We start from the raw sequence: 18,696 nt of genomic DNA, 5'->3' as shown, positions 1-18,696 counted from the left end.
CACTTCCGCCAAGCCTCCATTCCCTGTCGCTTTAACCTCAGGCCTTTCTTCCACTGCACTTTTCAAAGGCTTACCAAGTTCTTGGCCCAGCATTGTTCTTAGATATCTTTCCCCACTTCAAACTCTTAACTATCACATGATCATGATCATGAATCTAAGGGTCGTTTACTGTGGTAATAATAAAGGATCAGCTGTCTCTATTTTGCTTATTTGTAATTCAGTTTTTTCTTTTCCATGCAAGCTTCGTCATTTTTCTTTCTTTCTTTCTTTCCTATAGAGATATATAAATATGAGATTAGATTTATGAATAGAAAACTATAATCACCCTCGTTACCAAGTCATCGTAGGAGTCCCTTGACTTTAATATGTCATCAAATCAGGTTAAGTTAATTTGATCTTAATAAAGAGATAATATTATAATACATAATTTGATTGAAAACGATGAGTAAGATTATAGTACACTGAATTTCGACAATTAAAAGTAGTCAATTAAATCATGTATTAAGAATTAATAATAGTTTTGTGTTTTAAATTCCAATTAAATGTCTTTGTCGACCAACCATCATCTTTTATCTTCTTGTTGCCATGGCAGAGTTTGACTTCTTCTTGAGAGAATGTTGAGAGTTTTTTTTTTTTTTCATGCTTTTATATATAATTAAGACGACGAGGTATTTATAAATTAAATTTAATCAAATCTCATTTTTTGATCATTTTAAAAATCAAATTCGAGTTTATGTTATGCATACTTATTATATAATATTTATTATAAAAATATTTAAAAATATTTATATTAATACTTCACAGTCTTAGATTTAAATGAAAATCTATTTTAGATTTGACATTGAGATTAAGAATATTGTTTTTTATTTTAATGTATTTAACATTCTTAAGAAAAAATCACATAAAAAATTTTTATTTATAAATATCAGAAAAACAAGTAAGTAAACATAATTTTAGAACAAATTAAAAAAAATTAAACATCTAATTTGAAATAAAAACTATTATTATATATTAATAAAATAATACTTTTAGCTAGAATCGGGGCCGGGCTTGAACCTAGGTCCAAGCCCGACATAGCCTGTGCTACAAATTTGGGCGGGCAATCCGATCCTTCCGTAGAGCTTATAGCTCTAATCATGGAGCCTAAACGTCTTCATTAGTAGCTCTTGTCCATTTTTATTATGTTGGTTTGGTAGTATTATCAGAGCCGGACTCCATTATTTTTCAAATTCTTTGGTTCTTTAGTGTATATTGGAGCCGGTGCCATTGCGGAGCGAGTAATCATCGAGAAAACAATAAGAAGAAAGAGACAGAAGAGAGGACGATGATTCCCATTTTCCATTACCCATTTCTCTTTCCCTGTCCATTCTCTCTATTTTAATCTGACGAGAATTACAAGGGAAGCAAAACCCACCTTTCCATATCGACCCACCAACGATCTAAACTTCACCCAACTCAGATCCGACACTCACCCGCCTTCCCTTTTCAGGTACAATTGAACATTCTTATGTTTTCAGTAATATGGTATTTAGTTTCTTTTACAAATGTTTGTTATTTTGCTTATGTTCCTTAAAACTCGCCTTAAATTTCTGATTGAATTTTGGGTTCCTTTGTTGTGTATGTTTTGTGTCATAAAAGGCATAGTGCTACAGATTGTATTTAGGATCTCTACCCAAACCTTTTGTGTTTTCTGATTGTGTCTGGGTGTTTTTTTTTTTTTGGATATTTTTGCTTTGCAGCGTTTGTTTGGTTTTATTAAACGATGGATTCGAAACCCAAGAGGAGAACGGTTATAGAGAATGGGGATACAGGGGAAGACTTGGTACTTGCAACTGTGATTGGGAATGGGGATGATTTGAGTCCACTTGTTAGACACGCCTTCGAAATGGGGCGGCCTGAGCCGCTTGTTCACCAGCTGAAGCATGTTGTTAAAAAGAAAGAAGTGGAAATTGAGGAGCTCTGCAAGACTCACTATGAGGAATTCATTCTTGCTGTTGATGAGCTTCGGGGCGTCTTGGTTGATGCTGAAGAGCTGAAAAGTGATCTTGCCAGTGATAATTTTAGGTTGCAAGAGGTTGGAAGTGCTCTTTTGGTGAAGCTTGAAGAGCTTCTTGAATCTTGTTCGATTAAGAAAAATGTGACTGAAGCTATTAAGATGTCAAAGATTTGTATTGAAGCCCTGGAGCTCTGTGCTAAATGTAACAATCACATTTCAGAAGGCCAGTTTTACCCTGCGTTGAAAACTGTGGATTTGATTGAGAGGAACTACTTGCAGAATATCCCTGTAAATGCAATCAAGATAGTGATAGGGAAGACTATTCCCATAATAAAAGCACATATTGAGAAGAAAGTGACTACACACTTTAATGAGTGGCTGGTTCAGATTAGGAGTTCTGCCAAAGATATTGGACAGACAGCAATAGGTCATGCTGCATCAGCACGCCAGAGAGATGAGGAAATGCTGGAACGGCAGAGAAAAGCTGAGGAACAGAACATTTCAGGCTTAGGAGATTTGGCATATTCATTAGATGTTGAAGAAATTGATGAGGATTCTGTTTTGAAGTTTGATCTTACACCTCTTTATCGGTCATATCACATCCATGCCTGCCTTGGAATCCAAGAGCAATTTCGTGAATATTACTACAAAAATCGGTTATTACAGCTCAATTCTGACTTGCAAATATCTTCTGCGCAACCATTTGTTGAATCATATCAAACTTATCTGGCTCAGATTGCGGGCTACTTTATTGTCGAAGATAGGGTCCTAAGGACAGCTGGAGGCCTGTTGTCTGCTGATCAAGTTGAGACAATGTGGGAAACAACTGTAGCTAAACTGGCATCAGTTTTGGAAGAACAATTTTCTCATATGGATTCTGCAACGCACCTTCTCTTGGTGAAGGATTATATTACTCTTCTTGGGGCAACTCTTAGACAGTATGGGTATGAAGTGGGTTCAGTTCTTGAGGTATTGGATAATAGCCGAGACAAATACCACGAGCTTCTTCTTGAAGAGTGCCGGCAGCAAATTGCTAATGTTCTTTCCAATGATACCTATGAGCAGATGGTAATGAAGAAGGATACTGACTATGAGAATAATGTTTTGATATTTCATCTTCAGACTTCAGATATAATGCCAGCTTTTCCATATATTGCACCATTCTCTTCTATGGTGCCTGATTGCTGTCGTATTGTTCGATCATTCACCAAAGGCTCTGTTGACTACTTGTCTTATGGGGTGAATTCTAATTTTTATGATGTAGTGAGAAAGTATTTGGATAAGCTCTTGATTGATGTGCTTAATGAAGTTGTACTTACTACAGTACATAGTGCAGGCATTGGTGTATCTCAAGCCATGCAGATTGCTGCAAATATATCATTTCTTGAAAGAGCTTGTGACTTTTTTCTGCGACATGCTGCCCAACTCTGTGGGATTCCAGTTAGATCAGTCGAGAGGCCTCAGGCCAGTCTGGCAGCCAAGGTGGTCTTGAAAACTTCAAGAGATGCAGCTTATCTGGCTCTCCTGAATTTGGTGAATGGTAAGTTAGGAGAGTTCATGGCACTTTCGGAAAATATAAACTGGACTTCTGAAGAGATATCCCAAAATACTAGCGAGTATATGAATGAAGTGGTTTTATACCTTGACACTCTTTTGTCAACAGCACAGCAAATTCTACCATTGGATGCTTTATACAAAGTTGGGTGCGGGGCTCTTGAGCATATTTCCAGTACTATTGTTGAAGCATTTCTCAGTGATAGTATCAAGAGGTTCTACGCTAATGCTGTCATGGTTATCAACAATGATCTAAAGATGTTAGAGAATTTTGCCGATGATAGGTTTCACAGCACTGGTTTAAGTGAGATATATAAGGAAGGTAGTTTTAGAGGTTGCTTGATAGAAGCCCGACAGTTGATAAACCTTTTGTCTAGCAGCCAGCCAGAGAACTTCATGAATCCTGTAATACGGGAGAAAAACTACAATGCATTGGATTATAAGAAAGTGGCTAGCATTTGTGAAAAATTCAAGGATTCAGCAGACGGGATATTTGGGAGCCTTTCGACCAGAAATACAAAACAAAATGCGCGGAAGAAATCAATGGACGTGCTGAAGAAAAGATTGAAGGACTTCAACTGAGAAGGATTCAAAAGTTTGGATGCATTAGAAGCAGTTATGTCTGTTTTGATCTTCATATTTCTTTTTTCCCCCTTTTTTCTAAATGATATTGTTTGTTAGCTCATTTGGTCGTAAATTATTATAATAAAGTTTCTATATTCCTCTCACATGGAGTTACTCTTTTTTCTTCTGGTTAACCAACTTGAGAATAGTTTTTCTGGAAATGGCCTGATACATTGTCATAAGTTGAGGTTACTGTAAGCTTTAATTAGGATCTCTTTATATGCTTATGATGTTTGACATTTGACAACTACTACCAGGCATATTCATATTTTTAGTTTATCTTTACTGCAAAATTTTGCTTGATCTTTTTAGTATTATATAAAGAATTTAGGTCTACATATTCAATGGTTGAAGCCTTTGTCCAACAAACAAGCTATTTAACCTTTCCAGAGGTTATGATGATCCCCAGAATTTTTTGGTATTGAGAACAACTTACTGCCTTCTTTTCCAGTTGTTTAGGTAATTGTCAGCCATGGATTATAGCAACTATTCTCTCCCCCCTTTTTTTCCCCTCTTTTGCATTATTCTCTCTGCGACCATTACGTTAACAGAGTAAGTCCTTAAAGAGCTGGTTTGGAGCTGCATTTTCTGAATTTCACTGGAAATGCAATGCCAAACAAGGTAAATTTGCTTTATCTTTTTACTATTATATGAAGCATTTAGGTCTACATATTCAATGGTTGAAAATTTTCTACAAGAAACAAGCTATTTAACCTTTTCAGAGGTTATGATAACCCCCAGAATTTTTGGTATTGAGAACAACTTACTGCACTGTTTTCCGGTTGTTTAGGTAATTCAGCCATTGGTTATAGTAAATGTTCTCTCTCTGTCTTTCTTCCTCTTCTGTTGTATTATTCTCTACTGACCCCTGCATTTCAGAGTTGGTCTTTAAAGAGCTGGTTTGGAGCTGCATTTGATATTTAGTGGCTTATTAAGGTTTAAAGTAGGAGATTTGTAGTGTTTCTTTTCTCTTGAAGCCTTGCGATAATTAAATCTATTATTTACCTTCTGTAATTTCTTTTTTTTTGAGTTTAAACAAAATTGAAAAAAATTAGAGTGTTTAATTAATATCTACTTTCTACATTTTGAGAGCTACAAGTTTTAGATCAGGAGATTTTGGTCTGTAATTTTATAAGTACTGTTGAGTTGCGGAATTTTACATGCAAATAATCTTAATTTTGAGCTTTTTGGGATTTGAGCTTTGGCTAAAAAAAAATGGAAAAACAGATTATGTTTTTGTCTGTTTGGTTGTTCTTCAATTTTCTTTCGGATTTACTTTTTGGTTGACCCAATCTTCAGGTGCTAGACTGCTATAGAGATATATGTTGGGTTGTATGCTGGCCTTAGTCCTGGATGGCAACTTAAACATTAGACCCACTTAGAGTTTGTTTTTCGGGTTTGTATCCAGTTGTTCATTGATACAAATATAACATTTTTGGAAATATTTATTTGATCCAGGTTTAGAAATACTTATTGGAGGTGCCTGGAATGAGACCCTTCATTTGATGTAACAATAAATGTTCATATGTCGTTACTGAAGGCCTTGAGACACTGTTTTTAATTGTAGATTCACTGATTGGAATCTCGTTGACTTATATATGCAAAGTTCAGTTGAAAATCTGAATTAGGTTGCTGCCTTGCAGATGTATGACAATTCATGGACTGTTAGTGCAGTAGAGTTGTAGATGCATGGCAGCTCTGGTTAAACATCGGTGCAACTGTAAGTGATTGTTTCTAAGCTTGAATTAGATTTACTTGCATTTGTATGAGAATATTTATCAGGTTCATTATGTAGGATTCCTCTGAACTTCCCCAATCATTTTGTAAGTTTTTCTACTTCTCTGTCACACCATCAAAGAAAGAAAGTCTTAATTGAGATTTGGCCGCTGAGTTTTTTTGGTGCTGTCAAATTAACTGGATTGGTGCAAGCATTTTCCAAGAACTGCTTGACTAGCTGCGGAGGCTCTTCATATAATCAAAGCATAGAGAAAATTATATCAGGAGAAAGAGTGGCATATCCAATAATCATTTATCTAGCTCTGTCTTCCTTCTCTCTCTAGCATATGCAATAATGCCTTGTAGATTTAGGATCTGGGATTAGCCTTAAGTGTGCAGCAGTAAGCTTCCGGTCAAAGTAGATTATGTAAAAGTAGACCTAAGAACTTGGTTTCGTAATTTTCAGGTTGGAAAACATTTTGTGGCTATATTTGTTTTCCTTATAGCCAACTGCTATTGCTGCTTCTGTAGTTTGGATTGAATGATGTCCAGATAAGTTGAACACCCTTTTTCTTAAACAATGGTTGAGCAGTAGCACCACCATTCAAGTTTATCACTTGAATGCGCTTTATCAGAGCTATTTACAGTGTTCAATCTCTCTTGAGACTAGGAGCAGGGTCCTTTGCTCAATCTCAGGAGTCACAGAAAGCTTTTATGCATGTCCCACTTGCTCTTGTTTGGAGTTTTGCTTTTAGTTAAACCATTTATGCTATGAACATATCACTTCTGCTAGTTGCTAAAATCATGTCCGCTTTGGCTCCATTGGAGCTCACGGTTGAAGATGGTGTGAATACTTAAACAAAGGTAGATGGGAGGGGGTCAGTAGGGTCTCTCGCCTCTCAAAAATTTTAAAAATTTTAAAACATATCTTTATTTTTATAACATATTTTTACGTTTTTAGAATTTTATAATTTTTTTTCTACAATAATTTTTTTGTTCGGGGAGATGCCTTCCTTACAACAATTAGTTAACAACTAATTTTAATAGGCTTAGGACTAAAATAAAACCTATTGCAATAGAATTCTAATTAAATCTCACTTCTCAAAACTTTACAACCACGCCTTCCTATTTTATTTTTTATTTTTTACCAAATAGAAACAAAAACTCATTTTTTTTCTTACACTTTTTGTGAAGAAGACTTTTAGTCAGTAATTTAATTTTCATGTCATGATAATTAATAAGTTTGGTATATTCACTCTTAACATATCTTTGGACCTTTGTAAATAAATATTACTTGATGTCTTTACTAAGCATGATAAAATGTATTGAAGCTATCAATGGGATCTATTTAGGCTTGACATTCTTCATAATCAGGCTTTTAAAAATATATTTATATTTACTGAATTATGTTAAGTATTGAAGAAGACGAGAACATCAAAAGTTTACTTGCTTATTAACAAATTAATTTGGTTTGTCTTGCTTTTTTCAGTTTTCACTGTAACATTAGAGCATGCATTTTTTGTTTTGAAACTCATTAAGAATGAGAGTAGTAATAGAGTGTTAGATGATTTTCTTAAAAATTCATTGATCATTCTCATTGAAAAAGAAATTATTCAGAACTTTTACATTAATTTAGTAATAGATGCCTTCAACTTTATCTCTATGAAGACGATCAAACTCAATTAAAGATATTCAATTTTAGCAAATAATAGTTGTTAAAAAATGTCATTATTTTGTACACAACACGTAATTGGAGTTATTTATATAATTTTCATATAAATTTTTCATCTAAGTTACATTATGTTTTTGTCAACATTGAATTGTTTTATAGACATTGTCTTCATTCCCAAACGCGAAATCTTGGCTCTGTCATTGTACTTGAATATTCAATCTCAATCTAAACATCTCTTATTCCAATCAACAAAAGGTGCCTCATAAATTAAAGATGGTGTAAACATTTAAATATCTAACTTCACTCGAGTAAATAGCTGATATGAGATTTATTTATGACTTTCCTCCGAGACTATAACACGTAATGCTATTTTTTATTGCAAATTATATGCTATTAGCCTGTTGCCCCAACGTTGTGTAGAGAAGGTTTTACATTTGTAGATAAGTTTATTATAAAATTTCATACAAATTCTTATGTGATGTTCATGTTTATCAAATGCAATGCATTTTACATTTGATAAACATGAACAGCACATAAGAATTTGTAAGAAATTTTATAATAAATATATCTACAAAAAAATATATCTACGTTTATAAATGTAATTCATGAAAATAGTTAATAACATATATCATCAAAGGAGTATTGTAATCATGGTTGGAGTGATGCCAATATATGGAAAAAATTATCATAGGAGCTATGTACCAGTCCTTTTAAAATGTTGTTTTTCTTAAAATGATTAAATCGCAATTGAAATGGGATGTTGATAGTAACAAATGAATTTTCTCAACAACAACTACGACACTTAATTGATAAATATGTATTAAAAAAAATTTCGTGAAATGTGTGGTAGGTTTTTAGAGTCTCTTCTTAAATATGATCTTACATTAAAATAAAATAATAAAAGTATAAAAAATATTAAGTGTCAGTATGATCTTGCATTAAAATAAAATAATAAAAGCATGAAAAATTAAGTGTCAATTTGGATAACATTAAGAGTAAAACAGTAAAAGTAAGAAAAGAAGGGCAAAAAACCAACCAAACAAGGAAAAGAACAACCAAGAAACAAAGAGTAAAGAGTTGAAAAACTAAAGAGAAACTTAAGAAAGCGTGAAAAGAAGAGAAGAAATTTATGGAACTACAGTGTTATGAAAAAGATCATAATAACATGAAAAAGAAGAGTACGTAAGAGGAAGTAGCTGTAATCACTCAGGAGTGTTTGTTTGGTAAAAGGATGTAATATGCTTACAACTGTAATCATATTACAATGAGAGAAGGGAATGTCATTCCTTCTCTCATGGAAGGATCCGCGCAGAGAGAAGGTTATATATATTTTTCTTCTTGAATTGACCTTTTCTTCTCCTTTTGGCCTTTTGCACTTTCTTCTTCTTGTCTTCATCTCCTTCTTCCTTCTTACCTTTTTCTCCTTCTTCTCATCTTACTTTTTTTTTTCTTTCGTCTTACTGCCTACAGGCTCACCACTGTATTTAGGTCAAATTTCATCACTAAATCTGAAAATTGAAGAGATTGAGACTTTGAGTTTTATAAAATTTTAATTTAAAATTTTAAAAAATTTAAAAGTGTTTTGAGAAAAAATTATGCTTACCAAAAATTGTGAGAGAAACATTTAAATAGTTTGAAATCGAGAAAATTTACTCAGGAATTGAAAGGATTTAAGAGGGAAGGATGTTTGGTGCAAGCATTAGGATCGCTTAAAATTGAATATCTATCTATAGGTGAGATATATATTCAAACTTATAACAGTTGCTATCTATCTATCGATAAATAGTATAAATAAATAATATGATCTATAGATAGAATTTTTTATTTATCAATATATTTATCTTTGGATAATGTTTTTTATTTTTAATTTTTATAAGTTTAAGGTGACAATAAATATTTAGTAATTTTACATATTTTAATATTTAAATAATTAATATAAAAATATTATGATATTTTTTATTGTTATTGTTTATTATTTTAATTACTTAAAATTTAAAAATAAAATCTTATATTAAAAATTATAAATTTATTCAACTTATATGTTTTTATTTATAAGGGTAATTTTATAAATTTATATTATATTTATAGTAAAATGCTTACAAATTAAACACTATAATATAATCCCCTTAGCAATAACATTTCTGGCGATCATCATTTTCCCTTATTATACCAAGCGCTGTAAAGCTATATTTCTAATAATCACATTTTTAAAAATATACCAAACATAACCTAAAAATTTGAAATTTGAAATTTTTTTCTTATTTAATTTTAAGTATAATATTTAAAAAAATTTAAATTATTCAAAACGTTACCTATCATTTTATGTCAAATGGTGTTGACGTAATATGTTTACACATTTGATTGATCATAATAAACAAATAAATTTTTATGTAAATTTTTTTAAATAATCATGCTTTTTAAAACATTATACTTTTAATTTGGTTAACTTATTTTTTCTTATAAATGCCGGTCCAATAAAAAAGAAGCTTGCACGGCGGTCCAACTCCTAAATTATGACGGTCCGATGAGATTATGAACCGGGTCCATATCTCAATGTGCAAATGGCTAATTTCGACCTTTTAGTTTTAATAATTTGAAAAAGAGAGAGAGAGAGAAAGGAAAGTAATGCGACTCTCTTTGAACACGGCCATAAGGCTCAAGGCCAAGGCGCCTCATCTCCTTCACTCGCTCTACCTACCCGCTGCCAACACCGCGCTACCGTTTCGAAACGTTGCGACTCACTCGAAAGCAACAACTCTAACTCTAACTGCAAAAACCAGAGCCTTTCTTCCGTCGCCTTTTCTTACCTGCGGGGCTGCCATGGCGACCGCCGCGTGCGTTCAAGTGAAGGAACAGATTGAGTTGACGGAAACGGAAAAGAAGATTTTCGATAGGCTTTTGAACACTCTTCGCTATTTCAATCTCCAAACTCAGCTTCGAGTTGCTGGTGGGTGGGTCCGGGATAAGGTGATTTTGCATTTTACTCACATTTTGGAACAATTTATGTATATATGTTTTGAAAAAAAAAGTAAGTTATAACTTGTGTTGTTTATGGCCTGTTTAAGTAAATTCCAGTGTTCAAATGGAAATGTAATTGATTAAAAAACATGATATTTGGGATTTTTATGGAATTTTCTAGCATTAAGGATTTTCAAGTAATGAAATAAATTTTTGGGAAAAAAAGAAGAAGACAATTTAACTTAGGGTGGACTCTTTTTCTTCAAAATAAAGTTGAAGGTGCTGCCTTCTAGCTAATTATTTCGCTAGAGTCATGATTTATATTGAGATTATTTAGGGTTGTTAAAGCACATTTGGAATGAGAATGGTCGAATGAGTTGCTGTCTATCGGTTAAGAAATAGAGAAAATCATGATAAGTAGAGTCGGTTATTATTATCAATTGAGGATAGGTGAGAAGGAGTTGTCAAATATATATTAGCCATGCATAATGAAGGCTAAGGATTTCCATTTATGATGAGCAAGTTACGGGATTAGTGTGGAAGGAATTAGAAGGGGAATGGGAAGGCAAAACCAAATTTGATTTTGACTGTGTCAGATGCATGGTTTAGGGAAAATTTAATAAAATATTTATTTTTATATAAAATACCGCAATTTTAATTTATCTATTTTTTTGTATCCTTAGCTTTTGAGAATGCTGTTTTACTGAATCCTTATTGTATCATAACTCATAAGTTGCATCCTGTGTCTGTTTGAGTGCTTCATAGATGGCTTGTGATGTTCCTATTGATTTTTATTTGTGGCATGTACCTTATGTTGGGTTCATTTCCTTTGCAGCTTCTTGGCAAAGAATGTTATGACATTGATATTGCACTTGACAATATGTTGGGCAGTGAATTTGTTGATAAGGTTCGGGAGTATTTGTCATCTACAGGGGAAGAGGCACAAGGGCTTGCTGTCATTCCAAGGTACACCATTCAGTTTATAGTGAAAAAGACATCTTTTTGCTGCTGTTTACTTGCCACGGCAATAAAGTACATACTGTTATTCTGTATATTTTTAACTTGCTTCCTTTTGTTTTATAACTTCATCAGGATAGTGTTTGGCTATATGTAATGGTTAGCTGTATTTATTTGTTTAAGCCCTTTGTCTGTGTTGCCTTGTCCTGATATAATAGTATATGGACTCCTAATTTTTTGGTTTCTTCCGCTATGCTATTTTTGGCCATTATACAGTTAAATTTAATTTTGCAGTAATCCTGAGCAGTCTAAGCACTTAGAAACAGCAAGGATGCGCCTTTTTGATTTATGGATTGATTTTGTGAACTTAAGGTGTGAAGACTACAGCGAGAATAGCCGCATCCCTACAATGGTAAATAAATTTTTGATAGTTAATTTTGGATGTAATTGTTGGATTTCTCCATTTGTGACCTGCAGAATATCTGATCATGTTTAGAAATCTCATTGATATGTATATATGCTCTATATCTTCTTTTTGAGGATTTGATGGCTTTAGCAGTTGGCTGTTGAGAATGAAGTAATTTGTTGAGACTTTGCTTTTTCATTAAATGATTTGTAGTTAGAGAAATATATTTATGGGGTTTGTGATAATTTACTTATCGTAGTAAATGAACCCATTAAAAGATGGTTTCGTGGCTTAACAAAAGATGCCTCATGAACCTTGAATTAATTGTTACTAGAAGTTTGTGCTGTTTAGCAGTTAAAGATATATTTTATCTTGAACATTATGTTACTTAAGTGTTGTATTTATAAGATTTAATGTTCACTAATGTCTCGATGCAGAAATTTGGTACTGCCGAGGAGGATGCATATCGAAGAGATTTAACCATTAATAGGTATCTTTCTTTGCTATAATTCACATGTCATAACTAGGAAATGAGCACTATAGTTCTATAGGCATGTTTAGCTTTCAATAAATTAGTAATGCAATTAATAATATTTCGTGAGCATAGTGTCTTGTCTGTATCTTCCTTGATATGATTTGCTGAGCAGATGGTATTAATGGGGTTTTCTTTTCATTTGTCAGCTTGTTCTACAATATTAACACCAACTTAGTTGAAGACTTCACTAAAAAAGGTAAGCATATTCTGATTGTTTTTTTCTCTTGAATCTACTTATTCCACATATTGTTAGTTTGCAGTTATGTTTCATTATTATTCCTTGCCATTTAATAAACTGCAGGGATTGAGGATCTAAAATTTGGAAGGATAGTGACTCCATTACCTCCAAAGGAAACGTTTTTGGATGATCCCCTACGGGTTCTTCGAGCTATTCGTTTCGGTACTTGATTTTGTATTTTCCTTTACTATCCTTGCTAGTTTATTATGGAGGAATATCATCTTCTGTTCTTGTGCTCTTTTTTCCCTTTAATGATTAGCATTGCATTTTTTAATCATGAATTAGGCATAGAAAAATTAGAACTCGTAGGCATGGAGGTATAGGGGAGTATGGTGTGAGGGTTTTGTAAGTAAGGTGGAATATAAAATGAGGTTTATTGGAAATTCTAAGTTTTTAGAGAGGGAAACTATAGAGAAAGTGTTACAGTGCTGAATGAGAGCTTTTGATATAAATATTGAAGGTACGTGGTAAATAAGGTGGCCTTACCAATGTAAGGCTTTCACAATGTGGATCACCAAACAAGGTGGGTGAGACAAATGAAATTGTGACAAATTTACAAAGTAGTTATGTGCGGATCTAAGTAATCGAGTAATACCATGTGTGTCATATGGAGTAAATGGGTGAGATTTGGGGGTTTGAGCACCATAAGCGTGCTGAAAGACAATTTTGGTTTCTTTGAGGACCCTTTGCTTAAACCCATCAGGCCAGTTCTCCCTGTTACATTCCAATAATTAGGTTTTAATGAGTTTTCTGACAAAACTAGATAAAATTAAGCAAGACATGATTCTATATACCACTTTTCTTGAGGGTCATAGATTGGTTGCAAATTTAAGTGGACTTGTGCTAATAATATTGTTTGAATGGCTGCACTGATTCTATTTATAAAAGGACAAAAGAATAGAAGAATGTCTGCAATACTTGGATTCTCAGTCATGGAAAGCAGGCTAAGCTTTCTTACAAGCCTTCTTGCAGACATGGCTGCATGGTTACCTATTTTCTGCTGATTGACCTCTGAATATGTGGATGGTTTATTTGACTTTTATTTTATCAATTAGGTGCAAGGTTTGGTTTTGCTTTGGATGAAGAATTAAAGAAAGCTGCTTCTTGTGATGATGTAAAAACAGCTCTTGCAGCTAAAATTAGCAGAGAGCGCATCGGAACTGAAGTATGTTTCTTTCATGCCTTGCTGCTGTTCTGCATATAATTATATTTCTGGGGAGATTCATGTTAACTTGTTCATATGGAGATTCTCTCTCTCTCTCTCTCTCTCTCTTTGTTTTATATGCCTTGTTGAACTTACTATTTGTTCTTTTTTCATGTTGCTTGTTTTCTATGCAGATTGATCTGATGATCTCTGGCAATCAACCTGTTAAAGCAATTGACTACATTTGTGATTTGACATTATTTTGGGTTGTTTTCAATCTCCCTCTGCAGGTTGAGCCTGCTGTATCAGAAGAATGCTATAGGTTTGTGGTTAATTTAATAATGTTATATCCTATCTGTTCTAGGTTTAGTGAAACACAAGTCTATCTTGACTTCATAAGTATTAAGTTTAAGAGTCAAATAAAATCATAATTGTCTAGTTACCTTTTGATAATGAATTAGAGGAATGCTCCGAAACAATGGCAACTTGCTATTGTGAATAATTTCATTTTGAAACCACATGGTGTGCAAATATGGCAATATTTTCTTGCTCGGTACATATGGACTTTTATTGTGTGAAATCTGGCACTTAGATGTTCTATACACATCAACTGAAATTCAAGAGTCTAAGTAAGTGAAGCTGCCAAGTCCTAGCGCACCAGAAGAATTTCTTAAGTGTGTTAAGCATTCTTTTTAAAACTTTCCATCTGAGTTTCTCCTCATATATTGTTCCTTTTACAATTTTATAGGCTTTCTGCTGCTTATTTGGATGCTACATGGAAACTTATCGAACTTATTGGATGCTCCAGCTTTAATGTGAGTGTTGAGACTCTTAATGTGTTTGTCCATTCTTTCAAGTTGCTATTGCTATCCTCATTTGACAGCAGCTTCATTTTTGATTTGTTCACTTTTCATCTATCCTATGTGTTCTCTTGTTAGCATCTGAATTATGGCATGTGAATTTTAGGATGAACAGAGAAGGCTGTCTTTGTATTCTGCTTTATTTCTGCCATTGCGCAATGCCACATATAAGGATCAAAAAGCTAAAAAGGTACCAATTCTGTTCCTTGTCTTCCATGTCTGAAGGCGAATTAAGTGTTAACATGTTTTCTGTTAATTGGATAGCATGTGCTGTGTTCTGATAGGGTGTATATATATAAGTTTAAGAAAGTTGTTGGTTATTGTTATATTTTTCACAATGGATAATTTCACTTGAGTGAATTTTTGTTGAATTAGTTTTGGAGTTTGATGGTTCAACCTATTACTCATCCTGCTTAGCCTTGTTATTCAAAACTTTTTGTTTATGGTCTAAGAGTCATTGTCATGCACTTTAGTGGGACTCCGTTAAATGTTTAAACTGGTGCTTTGCTAAATTCTCAGTTGATTGTGCTTGCAGTGTTTGGCTGGGCATACTTGACTTGATTTCTTGAATATCTTATGTGAAATTCTGAGGCTTTCTTTCATGTGCTTTTTGAAAGCTAAACCTGTGTAACTGGATTACAGATTCCTGCTGTCAACTACATTTTCAAGGATTCTCTTAAGCGAAAAGCTAGTGATGCTGAAACGGTGATCCAGCTCTACTTCCTCCTGATACCCTGACATATTCTTTGTTTTTGTTGTGATTGTTTAATTATAACGTGAATTGGCAGCCTTCTTGTAGCATTAATTACAATTCTCTTTGCTTTGTAGGTTATAAAAGTCCACAAGTCGTTGGACAAATTCTTATCTTTGATTCCTTGTCTTTTATCAAATGATGATATGCAGCTCGTTAAGGTTGATTGGGGACAAGAATTTGTCGATGTCCCTGTTAGTTCAAAACTGCGGGTACTGACAGGTATGTAGTTTTCACTGTTCTAGATTTTTCTTTTAAGATCTTCACTATGTTTTCTTTTTTCAAACATAGACTTCTGAGGGTGATTAAATTATGAGTTAGTTTTTTCAAAATGCTGACCTTTGATTTTACAACCATGTGAAAATTGATATTTCAAATTTGTATATATATAGTATGATAATAAGATTGTGCTATGAATAACAGCATTTTTGTATAAACATGAATCATCAAAGCAGGATTGCAATTGGCTCACTTATATTGGAAATAAAACTTCTTTTATATTGATACTGACCAAAGCATGCCTGGAGTCTTCCCTGAGAAAAGATTCTGATGGACATAGTTTCTAGAGTTGGGATCATGGATTGTCTACATGCATAATCATTCTGCTTTGGTTCTACCTGTTTAGGATATTCATGTTTTTTCATTATTAGTTATTTCCACTGAACACTTGAATCAACTTTACAGGCTTTACTATCAGCTTGATTTTCTTTTCACATTAGAACAATTTACAATGTGGAACATTTGTTGGGTTTTTTTTGCTAATCTATTATTCTTACATGTACAGGGTTTCTTCTCAAAGAAATTAAAGATTTTTGGCGAGTTGCTTTGTTGATGTCTACATTGCTATATCCCGCTGGTATTGATTGCACTCAAGATGATAGAGACAAGCACTTTCAACTGGATAAAAGAAAAGACCTTTTTGTGTCAGTTCAGAATGCCATCGTTAAGTTAGGTACAACCAGTTTCTTTTTCCTATTTGTTAAGTTTTTATGTTTTATCTTTCCTATGACTCCTATTCTTAGCCGCATTAACAATTGAAGTTGAGTATCTTTACATTTTCATGTGAAATTCTTTTTTTTATCATAGAGCTTGTTGTTGTTAGTCTTTCCATGCAGAACATGTTTACTGTGCTGCACTCTTTGCCTCTCTCACATAGTAATCGGTACCCTGATGCTTTTTGGCACGAAACAGTTACAAGGCCTAACAACCAGTTGCTGACTAATTGAGCTTTTTATGACCAAGTACTTGTGTACTCATACCTTAGGCATTAATGCTTAAAACTGCTTTCTTACCTGATAGCTCTAATTTTGGACCTTTAGTGTGCTATCAATCTATCTGATTTAATTTGTGAGGCTAAGCCAAGGAAAACAACTTCCCAAATATTAGTGGGAAGTTGTTTCTCATGGGCACTAAACTTGTCAACGATAAAAAAATGAGAAAGAACATGCTAAACCAAGAAAATGAAGTTGTTTATCGTAAACAATAGCCCTTTCTTTTATGCAAAGAACTGTGTTTACCCCTTTCCTTCCAAATCCAGCAATCTCTTTGAGTGTATTTTTTGGGCATTTTTTCTTCAATGTGGTCTAGAACTCTATATGCTACTATTTTCTATCTCTTTCCAGTTGTAAATATTGAAATTTCCATTAAAACTTTGGCCGTTAAGGAAATTAACTTTTTTTTTAGGTGAGTCAGGAATAGAAATTATCATCCTACACAAACAAGTTAAAACTGAAAAGAAAAATGAAGGCATTAATGCAATTTTCATGGGTTTATGATATATGTCAAAGATAATTTCAAGATTCTAATGACACGTCAAACTGCAAAAATATTTTTCTGTGTCATGCAAACAATAGAAAATGATTTTCTTTTCCGAGAAAATGTTTTCTGTGACAGTATTTCCCATCAAGATGTTTATTTACGTAACCTAAACAGATCCCAATTCTGTTATTTGATGTATCATGGTCAATTAATTTGTTCAGGCTGGGTTTGGAACTTGTGCATTCTCCTAGCAAGTCACATATGATGTGTTTTTGTTTGAATGCAGGTCTTGAGAAAGCTTGGGATATAAAACCATTGGTTAATGGGAAGGATATCATGAATGTTTTGCAGCTTAAAGTTGGAGGGCCTCTTGTTAGTGAATGGGTAAGGCATTTCAGCCACCTTAATGTTGTTTTTTTTTTCAGAACATGAAATGCTAATCTGTTCTTTCATTGGCAGCAACAAAAAGTTCTCACATGGCAGCTGGCACATCCGTCCGGGACTGCAGAGGAATGCCTTGATTGGATGAGGGAAACACATTCGAAGCGCATAAAGATTAAGTAACAGACTGGTTGCCGGACATTTTTCCTTCAGCCCTAGATTATCATAACAGGGGGTTGGTATACTTTTCTGATCACCCACTGTTCTGAACATCTTGGAGCTCGATTACCGTCTGAGCAAAACTGTCTTGAAATTTTGGGTGTCGACTCAAGCTTCGAAAACGAAGCTGAAAAGCATTGCTGGAGCAACATGATGTTCAGGGTAGATGCATAAGCATTTTGTCTACATTTACTTCAACAAAGTAGCATGTTCATTACGTAAAAGTATTGTAGGAAATTGGAGTTAGGTTTGATGAGTGTGATAGGCACAAAGGCATGGGATGCAATAACATACATCTTACTAAGTTAGTGGTGTAGTTGATCATCCTCTCTGTTTCCTTAATAACCACTTCACATATATTTATGAAGATCAATAAGAGTCCGAGGGTGTACTCCTTTTCTTTTTTGGTAGGATTCTTCTTTGTTATTTAACTATGTGAAAACTATGAGCAAAATTATTATTTTATAAATTTTAATTGTTTATAAGATTGTCACATATATTCAATCATATTATAATTGTTAATAATACTTGAAAAACTTTTAAATTTTTTATATTTTCATTTTAGGTTAATTTGTTTTTATAAATATCGGTTTTAATTAATAAATAATTTTTTATTTTATGTCATTTGATGTTGATGTAATATACACATAAAATAGGAGAATGTAGACAGTTAATTTGAAAAAAAAAATCAAATTTTTCCCTTTAAAAAAATTGAAACTATATTAAAGTAGTTGTAAAAATTGAAAAATCAAATATCGAATTATTTTGGTTAATTCGGTTCAATTATCAAAAATCGAACTCATGAAGATAGAGGAGGAAAATATGAGTATGTGGTATTTTTTTATAATATTTAATGTTGAGATTTTTTTTTTTAGTTATTCAGATTTTTTTAAATAGAATTTAATTAATCGAAATAATCAAATATAG

General features: G+C 33.2%; 2 protein-coding genes across 3 annotated transcripts; both read left to right on the top strand.

Annotated features, from left to right (window-relative positions):
* Window positions 1-1,139: 1,139 nt before the first annotated feature.
* Window positions 1,140-4,335, top strand: SEC15A (exocyst complex component sec15A). Its single transcript, XM_021432862.2, has 2 exons — window positions 1,140-1,489; window positions 1,740-4,335. Exon 2 carries the CDS (start codon window positions 1,763-1,765, stop codon window positions 4,130-4,132), a length of 2,370 nt encoding a protein of 789 aa, XP_021288537.1. The 5' UTR covers window positions 1,140-1,489; window positions 1,740-1,762; the 3' UTR covers window positions 4,133-4,335.
* Window positions 4,336-10,180: 5,845 nt separating this feature from the next.
* Window positions 10,181-18,174, top strand: LOC110419218 (tRNA nucleotidyltransferase cca2-like). 2 transcript variants are annotated; one of them, XR_002445448.1, is made up of 15 exons: window positions 10,181-10,529; window positions 11,356-11,486; window positions 11,772-11,889; window positions 12,321-12,373; window positions 12,565-12,614; window positions 12,720-12,818; window positions 13,712-13,821; window positions 13,995-14,122; window positions 14,549-14,615; window positions 14,767-14,850; window positions 15,303-15,365; window positions 15,489-15,633; window positions 16,196-16,359; window positions 17,456-17,553; window positions 17,629-18,174. XR_002445448.1 is itself a non-coding variant. In XM_021432185.1 (15 exons), the coding sequence occupies exons 1-15, from the start codon at window positions 10,188-10,190 to the stop codon at window positions 17,731-17,733; spliced, it is 1,761 nt and encodes a 586-aa protein (XP_021287860.1). In that variant the 5' UTR covers window positions 10,181-10,187; the 3' UTR covers window positions 17,734-18,174. The 2 variants fall into 2 exon arrangements, 1 of the variants encoding a protein (XP_021287860.1); XM_021432185.1 differs by having other exon boundaries at window positions 16,196-16,363.
* Window positions 18,175-18,696: the final 522 nt, after the last annotated feature.

The sequence above is a fragment of the Theobroma umbraticum genome, unplaced genomic scaffold, assembly GCF_002168275.2.
Source record: "Theobroma umbraticum cultivar Fairchild unplaced genomic scaffold, ASM216827v3 scaffold_67.0, whole genome shotgun sequence".
Lineage (NCBI taxonomy): Eukaryota > Viridiplantae > Streptophyta > Magnoliopsida > Malvales > Malvaceae > Theobroma > Theobroma umbraticum.
The sequence above is the reverse complement of the archived record's forward strand: the minus strand, read 5'-3'. Positions and strand labels throughout refer to the sequence as shown.

Bases quoted from the DNA above. Each gene is read 5' to 3' on its own strand.
- LOC110419218 (XM_021432185.1), top strand. From the start codon at position 10,188: ATGCGACTCTCTTTGAACACGGCCATAAGGCTCAAGGCCAAGGCGCCT. The intron at 10,530-11,355 runs GTGATTTTGCAT...TTTCCTTTGCAG, and splicing joins GTGGGTGGGTCCGGGATAAG to CTTCTTGGCAAAGAATGTTA. The intron at 11,890-12,320 runs GTAAATAAATTT...GTCTCGATGCAG, and splicing joins ATAGCCGCATCCCTACAATG to AAATTTGGTACTGCCGAGGA.
- SEC15A (XM_021432862.2), top strand. From the start codon at position 1,763: ATGGATTCGAAACCCAAGAGGAGAACGGTTATAGAGAATGGGGATACA.